Source organism: Excalfactoria chinensis, chromosome 15 (genome assembly GCF_039878825.1).
Source record: "Excalfactoria chinensis isolate bCotChi1 chromosome 15, bCotChi1.hap2, whole genome shotgun sequence".
In the NCBI taxonomy this organism is placed as follows: domain Eukaryota; kingdom Metazoa; phylum Chordata; class Aves; order Galliformes; family Phasianidae; genus Excalfactoria; species Excalfactoria chinensis.
Genome location: NC_092839.1, coordinates 9,221,821 through 9,235,471, shown reverse-complemented (window position 1 = coordinate 9,235,471; position 13,651 = coordinate 9,221,821). Strand labels below are relative to the sequence as shown.

Sequence of the window (13,651 nt, the reverse complement as noted above, 5' to 3'; positions counted from 1 at the left end):
GAGTGCTCGGAGCACCGATGGCGCGGGGCACTGGTGGAATGCAGGGCACGGGGAGGAAACTGGGGCGGGGGAGGGACAGGGGCACGGAACCCCGAGAGTGCCCGGTTCCTTGGCGGGGGACTGCGTAGCCCGGGGTCGGCGGCCGGGCCGGGGGGTGCGAACTTCGCCCTCCCCTCCCCTCCCCCGCCGAGCGGCGTGGGGCGGCGGCGAAGGAGGAGGGGCTGCCCAGCACGGGCAGGGTTAAAGCGCCATGTAACCGGAGCGCGGGGCTGTCGGGGGGCCGGCCGGGGCGCGGGAGGCGGCGAGCCGGCGGTGCGGCCCCGCTGGACGGCGCGTCCCGTCGCGGCGCAGGTGAGCGCGGGACCGGGCAACGTGGGGAGAGCCGGGGGTTCCGGGGCCCACGGGGCTGGAGCCGCAACGCATCCTCGTGGGCGGCTTTGTTGTGAGCGGCGGCGGGGGACAATGGGGCGGGCGGGGACGCGGCACCGGAGCGCGGCGCCGGGTCTTTGCGGGAACGTCCCGGGCCCCCGTCGCCCCGTGCCCGGTTACCGAGGATCGCGGCACGGGGCAGCGGGAGGAGGGAGGGGCTGCGGGCAGCGGCCCCGCCGCCACTTGTTGCCGGCGCTCGGTCCCGGGAGGGCTGCGGGACTCGGCGGGGGGCGCGCCTCGGGCTCCCTCCTCTCCCCGCCCCGCCGGTCCCTCCCGGCCCCGCCGGCTCCTGCCGCAACTTCGCGAGTTACCGGCGGTGCTGCGCGCCGCGGGGCCCGGCCCGGGGCTGTCACAGAGGGGGGTGGGCGCCGAGCTCCTCCCGCGATGTCGGGACGGCACGGCGGACCACGGCAAAGCCACGGGGCCCCGCGTGCCCGACGGCGAACCGACAAGTGATGCCTTCGGGGTTGGGAGGGTCCGGGGATGCTGCGGTCACCACCTCTGAGGGCACTGGGGCAGCCGGGAGGGTTTCCGGGAGCCCGCGTTGGCACTGGCCGTGCTCGGCATAAACACCTTTGTTTTCTTCTCCGTGGGCCGGCGACGTGTCAGTCCATCTTTCTCTCTTCCCACAGGAGAGCGGCTCCCGGTGGTGCCTGAAGCGTGAAGTCCTCCCTCGAGCTGCGCACGGAGGGCAGCGAGTGACTGGAGCCGGGGTGCGCTCAGCTGCGGGGCAGCGGCCGGGGGGTGGCGGGGGAAGCACCTCCACCTCCTCCTCGTCCTCCTGCCGCCGGGTCCGGGGAGCTCCGGGGGAGAGAGGCTGCGGAGGGTGTTCTTACGGTGCGGCAGCTCGGTGCCGGGGGTTGCGGTGACACCCTCGGGGCGAAAGGTCAGGGGACACTGGGATGCTGTAGCTTGAAGAGGAGAACCTTGGTGTCTGAAATTGCTGCCCCGCAGGAGGGTTTCCATTCCTGCCTTTCCCCGAACCGTAAAGAAGCGTCCGGTTGTCCCCGCGGTGGGAAGGGCGGGTGGGAGACGGGGACAGCGAGGTGTCATTGTCATCACTCCTTTCCCTTTGTGCAGGGCAGCGGGGATGCAGTAGCCGCTCCGTACCGAGGGGACCCGGGGGCCACCACCTGCCCTGCCCGCCGGCACCGGGCACCGCGATGAGCATGGTAACGAGCCTCGAGCGGCTGGAGCAGCGGCTGGCCGTGATGGTGGCTGCCCAGGAGACTTCCCAGGCCTGGTCTTCGCTGGGAGAGGAGGGGCCGGTTTGTGGTTTTTTTTTGTTTTGTTTTGTTTCTTTTCTTTCAAGCGAGCTTTGACGGAATGCAAAGGGGCAATGGAGCACGGGGCGGGGGGAGGGGGGCAGGGAGGGGGCACAAAAGGGCTGCGGCGGTTCGGCGGGGAGCGGGGCAGGGAGGGCAGAAAAGGAAACGGGGGGGAAAATGGAGGGAAGTGCCGCAGCCCGGCGTGCCGGGAGGGAGAGCGGCAGCGGGGAAGGGGCCAGGCACAGGAAGCGGGCAGGGGAGGGGAGAGGCCGGCAAGTTAATAAGCATATCTGCCCCAATGCGCTCTTTTTCTTACTAAACTGCCAACCAGGCGACTCTTTTCTTTGCAGGATTAGAGGGAAATGCTCGGTTTCGGGGGAGCGTTAAAGGCCATTTGTGTTGAGTGATCGCCCGGAGCCGGCTGCAGAGCCGGGGTTGGAGGGAGCCGGCCTCGACCATTGGGGGCTTTTAGTTCTTTTTGTTATTCAAACAGGGCTTGGGTGATGGCTGCCATCGCAGCCATCGCGCAGTGCTTCCCTCCAGCCTTTTGATATGCATGCCCCTGTCTGGAGGCAAAGTCCGCCCGTCTCCCCTGCAATCTCTCCACCTACTGGGGAAACCGTCCTGATAAGGGCCCTTCTTCTGTTTTCTTAAGTAGGAAAACTGAAAGCTGCCCGGCCCGGCCCGGAGCTGCCCCGGCCCCGAGTTGGGGCCCTCTAGGTGGGCTCTGCCCACAGCTCGGCCGGACACAAGCGGGCACTTCCAGCCGCGGGCTCCCTAAGCAGTTAATGCCATGGCACGGGCTTCAAGCAGCTTGGCAAACCGTAAAGGAGCTGGTATTGCAAAACTAGGGCGGGTTCTGGAGGCAGCGGGTTTATTGTCTCCATGGGGTATGGCTGCAGGGAACGTCCCGGTCACCGAGGCACTGTCATGGGCTGCCGGAGTGCCAGCTTCTAGGGGAGCCTCGAACATCAGAGCTGGAATCCTGGAGTCGTTGGTTCTCTGTAGGTCCTATGGGCTGCATTGCCATAGCGTCTGTCTGCTTGCGTTCAGCAGGGCAAGTGCTGCAGTGCTGCTTTTCTCCTCCCCCCTGCCAGAGGGAAGCATGCAAGGGGAGCGTTCTGTTTCTTATTATTTTCGTCAGGCCGTATCTGCACATGTTGGTGCGATTCTGCGAGGGGAGGTGAGGACAAAGAGCTCTCCTCACTTGCACACAGCAGGCGGAGCTGCATGGACTGGGGTGACCGTGCTTGAGGTGCACAGCTCTGTGTCCTGGTGCAGAAGCTGGCAGGGGGAGGAGAAGGGATGGAGGTGGCTGCCCAGGAGGAGGGCTTGGGGAAGCCAAAAGTTTAGCTAGCTTTGCAGCCTGTGTTGTGGTATAATGTTTCCTTTCCCACTTGCATATCAGAGGACAGTGATGTGATGTCCTTGAGTGATCCCAGGCTGTGCTGCTGGAGGAGTGCATGGAGCAAGCAGGCCCCTGGGGCTGTCCTCCCCACACCTCAGTGCCACGTGTCCCTATCCCTTCTCTGTCACATCTCCTGGTGCTGTCCCTGTCCATCACCTGTGCTGGAGAGAGCAGCGTTTGCACTCCCTTTATGGGATTCTGAATGAGACATGGTCGTGAGATACTCAGGTTAGGGTTGGAATGCTCTGGTTTTACTGCCAATGATCTGGTGCCAGGGAGAGCTGCTGTGCTGGGGATGCGTCTGCACACAGCCAGGGTAGCTGGGGGCACACGGTGAGTCCAGGCAGCTCCTGGGGGTTGTTCACTGGTCTGGGAGCAGATGTGCCACAGCAGTGGGATTTCTGTGCACAGCTGTAGGGCTGTATGTGGTTCAGGCTCCCGCCAGGGCTGCTTCCCTCCTCATCCCTTTGTTACAGAGCTGCGTCTCTGGTTGGGGGGGAGGATGTGTGCCTGGGGGTCCCCCTGCCTGGAGAGATGGGGGTCGGGCACCTGATTCCCCTCACATTTGGGTTTTACCAGGGTTTTAATGCAGCCCTCTGCATCCAAAACATCAAACCCCGACTGGTCTTTGTTTGCCAGAGGTGCTGACAGATGATCTCAAAGCAGAAATCTCAATTGTTAGTGAAGCAGTCAGAGGCGATGCCGAGAGTGGGAGTGCTGGGGAAGGGGCTGGAGCCCGGGGCTGGGGGTGGGGGCTGCAATGCATCCCCTGCAGGGCCTTGGAGGGGCGAAGCCGTTTGCTCCCCGACTCCTCAGACTGATTTGCGTGCTCCTGAAATGACTGTGCTGGCGAAGGGGCAAGTCGCAGCACAGACCCGAAGCCCGGCAGTGAGGCAGCTTCGTTAGCACCGTCCTGGGTGCCTCTGGGAGAGTCTGGGAGCTTCTGGGAGCTGGAGCTTCCGAAAACACGATCCAGGAAGGGCACCCGCGGGGAGGCAGAGGCGGCGGGTGCAGGCGAGGTGTGTCCCACTGCTCCTGGAGCCCTCTGCTTCCAGCGCTGCTGCTGCTGTGAAATGGCTGCTGCGGGGCAGGGGGTGCTGCTGGGGAGTGGGAGAGGTCTCCGGGGTGGGATTGTTTAGCAATGCCCAGCTCAGGCTCAGCGCTGCTTTGCTCTTTTTGGGGTCAATCTGCCTTTGGTCTCGGAGCTCCTGGCGGTTTCGGCTTTGTGGGGCCTCGTGGAAGTGTGGCTGGTGTGGCTACAGCTGCTGTGGGGAGCTGGGAGCTGCCTGACCCTGTGTGAGGAGCAGCAGGGCCGGCTGACGTGCAAATGGCTGCAGATGCAGATGTTTGCACCGGCCCCGCATGCCTCACAGGGGGCTGAGCACGGCAGGCACAGGACTTTGGCCCCGTGGTGCTGCTGGCTGTGCCTGGTCTGCTGTGCTCACCCACTGCTGTAGCTGTGGAGTTTGCAGGGCAGGAGCTCAGTGCATGGGGCTGGGGGCCGTGGGCAGGATTGTACCCGTGTGCCACTTGCATGGAGCGCATGGGAAGAGTCGGAACCACAGCTGGGCACAGCACAGAGCCTGTGTGGAGTGTGGATGCACAGAGCTGGGAATAGCCCTGGGAATAGCCCTGGTGCTTCTCTAGGGATGAATGTGTTGGGTCTGGGATTTCTGGAGTTTGTGAATCTGCAGGGCCACAGCTGGGAAGATTTTGTCCAGGTGCCCATGAGCACGCAGTGTTACTGCAGATGTATCCCCAGCCAGAACCTTCTGCCTGCCCCTGGTGCTGCAAGAGATCTGCTAAGGGAGTAGTCTGTGCCTGGCTTGTATAGCTCACACAACTTGCTCTGCATTTCCAAGGGCACTGCAGCTGGCTAAGCTTACCATCCCCTATTGCTTCTACAGGCAGCCATGAAAAAGGAGAAGAGCCACAGCCGGGATGAGGCAGACTGCAGGGCAGAGCTGATCCTCTTCGATGGGGACTGCACCAATCCCACTAAGGACACACCTGCTCTGCTGCTGGAGGCCAGTGGGAAGCCCAGCGACCCAGGTGAGTGGGACTGGGGGGATTCCCAGCTGTGTGCTGCTGAGGTTGGGATGTGCCCCAGCTTTAGAGTGCTTGAGTTGTGGCCCTCAAATTCTGGCTCTTGGTTGGCCAGGTTATGGGAGGGTTTCTGCTTTGGAAAGGGAATAATTAGAAAGTAAACTTGATGGGACTGTCAAAACTGTTGCTCTCACTGTGCTGTCTGCAAGATGAGGCTTCGATCTCTTCCCATTCTGACACTGCTCTCATGAGATCAGCTCGCAGAGCTGAGCCTGCTCTGTTCTTGCACAGATGCTGGGAGCCTGGGGCTGGCACCCCTGAAGAACAAGAGGGTGAGCAAGGACCTGTCCAAGGAGGAGCTGTCCTGGCCACTCACATTGATGGAGCCACAGGAGGTGAGTGGCAGGTTGGAGATCTGCCTGTGACTGTAGGGTGAAGAAAAAGCCATAAATTCAGCTGGGGGTGACAGTTCTGCATTCCCACTCTGCCATGTGCAGGGGCTGCTCACTCACACAGCCCCACTGTAAAAATCTCATTTCATTTTGAAAGCGCTGTGCCGGATGCTGGAATCATGCCTGGTTTGGGCTGCTTGGTAAACTGTGGCTGCTGCAAACCACAGGGGAAAAGCTGCCCTTGGTGCCTCCAGGCTGTGGGGTCGGGCACAGTCACATGCAACTTGAGTGTGCCCGACCTTCGGGGGTGTGCGAGTTCTGCCCGGGGTCTTCCCTGTGCCCTCATCCATGATGCTGTCTGTGTCCCTGGGGTGATGCTCACCTCCATGCTCCTTCCTACAGGTGCGGCCCCGGGGCAGTGCTGGCTGGGAGAGCAGCCTCCGGCAGAAGCCCCCCGTCCGCCTCATCTTCCAGGCAGGGCAGAGCCACCACGAGATGCAGATCAAGGAAACCAGCAGCGTGGAGGCTCTAAGGGAACTGCCAACTCCACTGAGGGTGAGAGCTGCAGGACCTGGAGCTGTGTGCAGGGCTGGGGGGTGGCCTGAGTGCTGCATGCCCCATGCCTCAGCTTCCCTCTGCGGTCTGCATGCCTTTGAGTTGGGTACTTTGACTGCCTGGAGTGAACTGGAGGGAGGAAAGCAAGAGATGCCCCTTTTGCTGTGTGTCTTAAGCACAAAGCAGTGCTCCCTTAGCTGCACCCAGCCCTGGACCCTCTGGTTCCAGCTGGGAGTCATCTATGCTGTAGGAGCAAGGTGATGGGGGCTGCTCCCTGTTCCCATTGGGTTCTCACACCACTCCCTCTCTCACAGAGCTCCCGGAGGAGGACAGCCGTGCCCATGCTCACCACCATCGACCTGACAGAGGAGGACTCACGGGACTCTTCGCAGAGCAGCAGCACACTGTCAGGGAGCAGCTCCCAGGAGGGCCAGAATGGTTCCACTGAGCTGGTGGCTGAGGAGCCAGAGAGCCGGGATGCAGGGATTGCGCTGGAGTACCAGGTAGAGGGGGGGGGATGCACTCTACCAAGCACCCCCTTCCTGTGCTGGGTGAAGGGAGGGCGGTGGGTCTGTGCCCCCTGGGTGCTGGCAGCAAGGGCTGTGCAGGATGTGCACTGCCACGGTGCTGAGCTGTCTGTACTGTGTGCAGCTCAGCACTGCCAGCAGCCCTGAGTGCAGCACGCACCTACTGGGCCTGCAGGAATGGGCAGCTTCCTGCCCGCAGAATGCCTTCCTATAGAGAGATGCTGAAGGGGGGAGTGAAAGCGGGGTGATTTGATGCCTGAGGGCATCAGGGCAGGGCCTGAGACTTGGAGGAATTGGGCAGTGGCTGAATAATTAGGTGCCTAATTGCTCAGTAAAACTTGAAGGAGCACTGTACTCATGAGGCAACAGCTCCTGTGAGAAGATTGTGGACCAGCGCAGTGCTGGGCTGCCTGCTGGAGGTTCTCAGCCATACCAACTAACTGTCCCAGCTCTCTTTGCTCTGCCTTGGTTCCTCCTCTACCCTGTGGGCAGCAGAGGAGGGTGGGTGTCCTCTCACTGCGCTGCAGACAGATGAGTGCATTGTTGCCCCATGAGCAGGGGCTGCCAGAGACGTGAGACCCAGCCCCAGCTGCCTCGAAGCATTCAAGGGAGTATAAAGACTGGCAGCATCCTTGCAGAGCTCCACACGAGTGCTGTTGTAGCTCTGCAGGGTGCCCAGCTGTTCCTCTACACTACAGCAGCCCAGGGCATCCCATTGTGGGTGCTGGGATGAAGTGTGGGTGGGTGCCTGCTCATGGCTCATCTGTGTGTTGTCCTTTGCTTTCAGGATGGGAAGGAATTTGGAATCGGGGAGCTTGTCTGGGGGAAGATCAAGGGTTTCTCCTGGTGGCCAGCGATCGTTGTTTCCTACAGAGCCACGTCCAAGCGCCAGGCGGTGTCGGGCATGCGATGGGTGCAGTGGTTTGGGGACGGGAAGTTCTCCGAGGTGAGCCTGCTGCTTCTGGATGGGGCTGGAGCCTCTCCTGCACCAATCCCTGTGATCTGTGCCCATCTCTGGGGCTGCCTGTGCCTGGGGATGGGTGTGTGTGTGTGTGTGTTCAGCTGCACCCTCCCCGGGGCAGGGAGTGCAGCACTTTGCACACTGCAGCTCTGGAATGCTCTCTAATGCTGGCAGCCCATTCCCTTCTCATCTTCCTTTCTGGTTTGTCCCAGCTGTCCCTGCTCACTCCGTGCCTTGCTGAGCACTGCCCTCCCACAGCCCCATGCTGGGTGCCATGCTTGAGAGCTCAGTGCCAGCAGAGGGTGCACGCAGCCCATTGTAGCCACGTGTGCAATGATTCCTCTGCCTGTCCTCCCTGCTGCAGCATGCCTGCTCCATGCAAAGCTGCTGCTAACTTCTCTGCCAGAGCTGTACCACACTGTATGGGGACAGGAGTGAGTTGTGTCATTGCTCAACGCTGAGTTTTTGCCCCTCTGTCCCAGGTTTCTGCAGACAAGCTTGTGGGACTGATGGCCTTCAGACAGCATTTCAATACTGCCACGTTCAATAAGCTGGTCTCCTACCGCCGAGCCATATACCATGCCCTGGAGGTATAATTGCAGAGCAGCACTGGGCTCTCTATGGAGCACAGGGTGGGGGGCAGCTGGGGGCTGGCGTGGCTGTGGCACTCCCAGTGCTGGAATCTGGCAGCTGCTTCTGCTGGGAAGGGGAGGGGACCATCCCCCCATGCCTTGTCACTATGCTCCACTGCCTTCCTCTTGCAGGTTGCCCGGAGCCGCTCGGGGAAGACATTTACATCTGCCCCTGGGGAGTCCCTGGAGGACCAGCTGAAGCCCATGATCGACTGGGCACTCACTGGCTTCAAACCCCTGGGCGTCAAAGGGCTGCAGCCACCCAAAAGCTCAGGTGGGCTGGTGGTAGGAGCTGGGGGTCCAAAAAGACCTTGAAACACCCTCCAATTAATTATGATCTGTGGCCATATGGGAGCTGTGGATTTGGGGTCAGCAGTGGGAGCGCAGACCCCATGGGGAGGGGAGCAAATGTGGTCAGGGTCCCTCTCAGCTCCTCCTTTGTTTCATCTGCTGAGAGGGGGAAGAAGGAGGAGCGAAAATGGCAGTTCTGCCCTGCAATGGATGCCAGTGGGCAGAGATGGTCTCTGCTGATTTGCAGGGTGTTGGCATCCCCTGTGAGCACTGCACCCTGGGCTGAGCTGGAGCCTCGAGGAAGGGCTCTGGGGTGGTACTGTGACAAAGCTCAAGGGGTGATGTCCCCACGTGTCCCCACTGGAGCTGCCTGTCCCTTACAGAGAATGGGGCCCTGAGGAACGGCACAGAGGAGGTGCTGTGCCTTGAGCATTGTCCCCCTACCAAGAGGCTGAAGAGCAACCCCTACAACAGCAGCAAGGAGCAGCGCATGGAGGAGGACCAGACCCGAGGTACTGGGCTATGGTGTGGGCAGTGCGTGGGTTCCTAAATAAAGGTCTCTGTGTTCTGGCTGGGCTCACTTGTGCCTTAAAGGCCAAACATTGACCGTAGAATTGCAAGCCAGGCTCCATTAGCTGCTCAGCATGAAAGTTACTTTATGGAATGCTAAATCTGTTGTTTGTTTGTTTTGTTTTTAAAGAACAAATGGTTTCCGAAGTTACGAACAACAGCGGGAGTCTGGAAGGTAACCATTTGCCTGTTCTGTCCTGGTACAAGGGCTGGGAATGATGGAAGTGCTGGAGGGCAGCACCAGACAGAACCCATGGGTCCTTTTTTGAGTGCACTCCGCTAAGCTGGGTACAGGGCTGCAGGACTGGGACCTGCCCACAGCTGGGGTGATGTCCCTATCCCCACGTGGTCCCTTGGCCATGGGCTGTAAGGGGCTATGGGGTAAATGGAGTTCTCTGCCCTCAGATAGCTGCTTGTCGTGTGGGAGGAGGAACCCAGCCACCTTCCACCCGCTGTTCGAGGGGGGCCTGTGCCACACCTGCAGGGTAAGAGCGGCCAGTGGGGGCTGCAACTATTGAGGTGGGAATGGGATGGAGATGATAAGGGAAACTGCCCAGACCTGACCCTGCCATGCCCACTGCAGGGTCATCCCTTGGCATTGTCCCCTCTGAGTTCCCTGCATGCTGTGGGTGGTGCCCACGAGGTGCTGAGGATGCACATCTCTGAGCTGGGGGTTGGGGGGAGCTGAGCATGGATTCTGATGCTCTCCTCCCATCTGTCCTCTGCCAGGATAGATTCCTGGAGCTCTTCTACATGTACGATGAAGATGGCTACCAGTCCTACTGCACCGTGTGCTGCGAGGGCAAGGAGCTGTTGCTCTGCAGCAATGCCAGCTGCTGCAGGTGGGCCCCCCTGTGCCTTGGTGGTTGCTGCAGTGGGGCAAAATAGAGCTGGCTGTACTTGGAAAAGTCCTGGGGAGGGTGGTAGATTTGACCCAGGCCCAAGTCTCAGTCTGTGTCAGCAGCCCTAATTCCTGGGGTGCTGTCAGTCGGGGAGAGCATTCTTCCAAATGGGACAGGGCTGCAGGAGGGGCTGGGCTGACAACCAAGGGTGCTGCATCTGGGCAGGTGCTTCTGTGTGGAATGCCTGGAGGTCCTGGTGGGACGAGGCTCATCAGCCAAAGCAAAAGAGCAGGAGCCCTGGAACTGCTACATGTGCCAACCCCAGAGGAGCTATGGGGTGCTGCAGCGCCGTCAGGATTGGAGCTCTCGTCTGCAGGACTTCTTCACCAGTGACAAGGGGCAGGAATACGTAAGGGCTGAGGGCAGTGAGCCTGGTGCACAGGGTCAGGGGAGAGGGGAGGGTGGGGTAATGGTCCCGATTTCCCCCTGGCTCTGCCTCAGTCTCATCTAGGCTATCCACGTGTACTGGGCTCGTTCCCCCTGAATGCTCCCTGTGAAGGGAACTGGGCTCAGAGAGCACTGCAGCACTGCCCTGAGCTCTGCAGGGCTCTGCTGCAAGAGGAAACAGGGTTGCACTGCTTTCTTCCCTTACAGGATGCACCCAAAATTTACCCAGCGGTGCCACCAGCCAAGAGGAGACCCATCAGAGTGCTCTCTCTGTTTGATGGCATAGCAACAGGTGAGGTGCTGGAAGAAGGATCTGAGGGCTGTGCCGTAGCCTCAAGCCTATCAGAAAGCTTGGGGAGAATAGGGAATGGGGCAGGTGCATCCCCATTGATGGAGTCAGGGAAGAGAGCAGGGGGTAGGGATGGTGCCCACAGGCAGTCTGGCTGTGCTGGGTGCACTGGCTGCACTGTGGTCTCAGCACAGTGCCCTCAGTCCCCCATCCTCGTGCAGGGTACCTGGTGCTGAAGGACCTGGGCATCCAAGTGGAGAAGTACATCGCCTCAGAGATCTGCGAGGACCCCCTGGCAGTGGGCACTGTGCGGCATGAGGGCAACATCACTTATGTGCACGACGTCAGGAACATCACCAAGAGAAATGTGAGCTATGCCGCTCTTGGCTCAGGGAGGATTGGGTAGGTGCTGTGCCCTGATAACCAGCTCTGTATGCCCGCTGCAGATCGAGGAGTGGGGTCCCTTTGACCTGGTGATTGGCGGCAGCCCCTGTAACGACCTCTCGCTCGCCAGCCCCCCCAGGAAGGCTCCGTACGGTGAGGCTGCTTGGCCCCAAGGGGCTGGGAGCCCCCAGGCTGCCTGGGGCCGGCGACGCAGTTCTGCGGTGGCTCCGTCCGGGGATACGTGCCAAGCGCTGTCTCCCCCAGGCCCACCAGAGCCCGTCCCCACGCCTCAGCCAAACCTGCGGGGCCGCGGGCGGTCCCCTCCTAACACCCCTGCTGGGTCCCCCCGCACGGAGGGCACCGGGCGGCTCTTCTTCGAGTTCTACCATCTGCTCAACTACGCCCGTCCCAAGGCTGGAGAGGAGCGGCCCTTCTTCTGGATGTTTGAGAACGTGGTGGCCATGAGGGTCAACGACAAGAGGGACATTTCTCGGTTCCTGGAGGTAGGGATCGCTGCGGCTTTGGGAAGGGTGCAAGAGTTGGGCACCCGCACTTATCTATGGGAGGGTGCTCCTAGCAAAGGGCTCACCCTGACCCCTCTGCATACTTGCAGTGTAACCCCGTTATGATCGACGCTATCAAGATATCGGCTGCACACAGAGCACGCTACTTCTGGGGCAACCTCCCGGGGATGAACAGGTAACGTTCAGCCATGGTTTCATTCTGTGTTGTGTGCAGAGCTGAGCACAGCTCTGTGCAGCCCCAAATTCACTGCAGTGGGATGAGTGAGGGTAGAGCAGACTGCAGTTGCTGGCAGTCCTGCATTCCATGGCTCTCAGCAGCACAATGTGGAGTTGTTGCTCAGTAAGGCCTCAGTCAGCAAACACAGGGTAGCTTTTTTTTTTTCCCCACTTGTTTATATTTAAATTGCCAATATTTATTGGAATTAAAACTAATTAAAGCTGAGCCAGAGGCGTGCGGGGATTTGAAAGTTAAACAGCAATTACTGAGCCTTTGTCAGGCCGTGCCCTTAGAGATGTGGCAGTTGAACTCCCATCCAACCAGTGGAAGCACCGGTGTTACCCAAAGGATCCTGGGGCAGTGTTGGGAATAGGTCTCATGGCAGCAGGGACAGGATGGGGCCATGGGCTCAAGGCTCCTCTGAAAGTGTTACCAGGAAAAATAGGCAGTAGGGATCAGTGCTGACATTTCACAGCCTGTGTTATGTGCTCTGAGACGGGTGGGCAATAAGCACCAGCCAAGATTGTTCTCTTATTTTTGACCTTAGTGAGTCATTTCACCAGGGTCCCACGCTGCCTTCCATTGGTTGTGATACTTGTCTGCAGTGTCACCAGGGTCTGGTGGCTGTGGGGTGTGATGGCAATGGGGGCTGCTGGCATTAGGATGTGAAGGCAGAGGTCTGGTGGCATGTGGGGACTGTGAGGGGTGGCTGTGAGGTGAGGAGGCTGGATGGGGGCTGGATGGGGACGGGGCAACTGCTAAGCATCACCCATTTCTTTTGCCCTCCAGGATCTTTGGCTTCCCCCTGCACTGCACCGACGTCTCCAACATCAGCCGTGGGGCTCGCCAGAAGCTGCTTGGGAGGTCCTGGAGCATCCCTGTTATCCAGCACCTCTTCTCCCCACTCAAGGATTACTTTGCCTGCGAGTAGCCCACGCTGCATTCCTCATCTCTCCGTCACAATGCAGCTCTGCTGCCCGGGGAGGGCTCAGCTCTGTGCCTACCATTCCCAGCACTGTGCCCCCCGCTGCCACAAGGCTCGGGAAGCACCTACAACCAAAGAACCTGGCCGGGTGCCTTCCTGATGGGACTACTGACAGCACTGCCTGGGAAACGACGGACAAAATGAGCTTTAATCACCCAGCACAAAGCTGAGTGCATCACCGATGAGGCGAGAAGCCTCCTCCAGAGCATTAAACATTCCACTTGTGAGCCCAGAGCTGGAAAGCAGTGAGTGGTGGAGGCAGCTGCTGGCGTGCTGCAAATGTGGACTACAGAGCTGCTCGCCTCCTAAACAAGCATAAACCTCTCTTGAAACGACTGCCAAAAACTCCTCAAGCTGCAGCAGCAGGTGTGAGGGCCCCGGGTCAGGTTATGTACACACTGAACACGCAGGACACACAAACCAAATCTCTTTTCTTTATTATTTTTTAAGACCTTTTGTAAAACTTTACATTTTGTTGTTGAACGTCTCTTGCTGCTTTAAGGCATTACATAAGAATGTGGAGACTCCTAGACCTGAATGTAGCTGAAACTGAACTGTGAGCTGATAGAATTACTTTTCTAGTTAGGGAGATACTGTTTGATGCGTTCGGCTGTAGTTTACAGATATTCACTACGTCCTTTTCCAAGCATTTCCCCCCCCCTCCCCTTATTCTTTTTTTGTCCCCTGATGTTTCAAAATCCTGCTGAATCAGTTGAATTGAGTTACATTGGGGTTGGGAAATGGGGCTGCAGTGACCGGAGGGGAAAATGGTCTGATAATAAGTGCAGGATGGGCAGTGTTATCACCCCCTGCTGTCACCCAGCAGCAGCCAAGGACCATGAATGTCACTGGGGTGCCCGTCCCTCTGCCACCCCATCCCATGA

General features: G+C 59.6%; 1 protein-coding gene across 3 annotated transcripts; it reads left to right on the top strand.

Moving 5' to 3' along the window:
- Nucleotides 1-249: 249 nt before the first annotated feature.
- DNMT3B (DNA methyltransferase 3 beta) lies at nucleotides 250-12,858 on the top strand. Of its 3 annotated transcripts, XM_072350059.1 has the most exons (21): nucleotides 250-351; nucleotides 1,062-1,142; nucleotides 1,510-1,697; nucleotides 5,013-5,157; nucleotides 5,443-5,546; nucleotides 5,946-6,098; nucleotides 6,413-6,601; nucleotides 7,413-7,571; nucleotides 8,069-8,176; nucleotides 8,351-8,492; nucleotides 8,893-9,021; nucleotides 9,210-9,254; nucleotides 9,485-9,564; nucleotides 9,809-9,921; nucleotides 10,147-10,330; nucleotides 10,576-10,660; nucleotides 10,879-11,024; nucleotides 11,104-11,194; nucleotides 11,306-11,544; nucleotides 11,655-11,740; nucleotides 12,572-12,858. In XM_072350059.1, the coding sequence occupies exons 3-21, from the start codon at nucleotides 1,593-1,595 to the stop codon at nucleotides 12,711-12,713; spliced, it is 2,445 nt and encodes an 814-aa protein (XP_072206160.1). In that variant the 5' UTR covers nucleotides 250-351; nucleotides 1,062-1,142; nucleotides 1,510-1,592; the 3' UTR covers nucleotides 12,714-12,858. The 3 variants fall into 3 exon arrangements, with proteins under 3 accessions (XP_072206160.1, XP_072206158.1, XP_072206159.1); XM_072350057.1 differs by having other exon boundaries at nucleotides 11,104-11,544; XM_072350058.1 differs by lacking the exon at nucleotides 250-351 and adding an exon at nucleotides 716-881 and having other exon boundaries at nucleotides 11,104-11,544.
- Nucleotides 12,859-13,651: the final 793 nt, after the last annotated feature.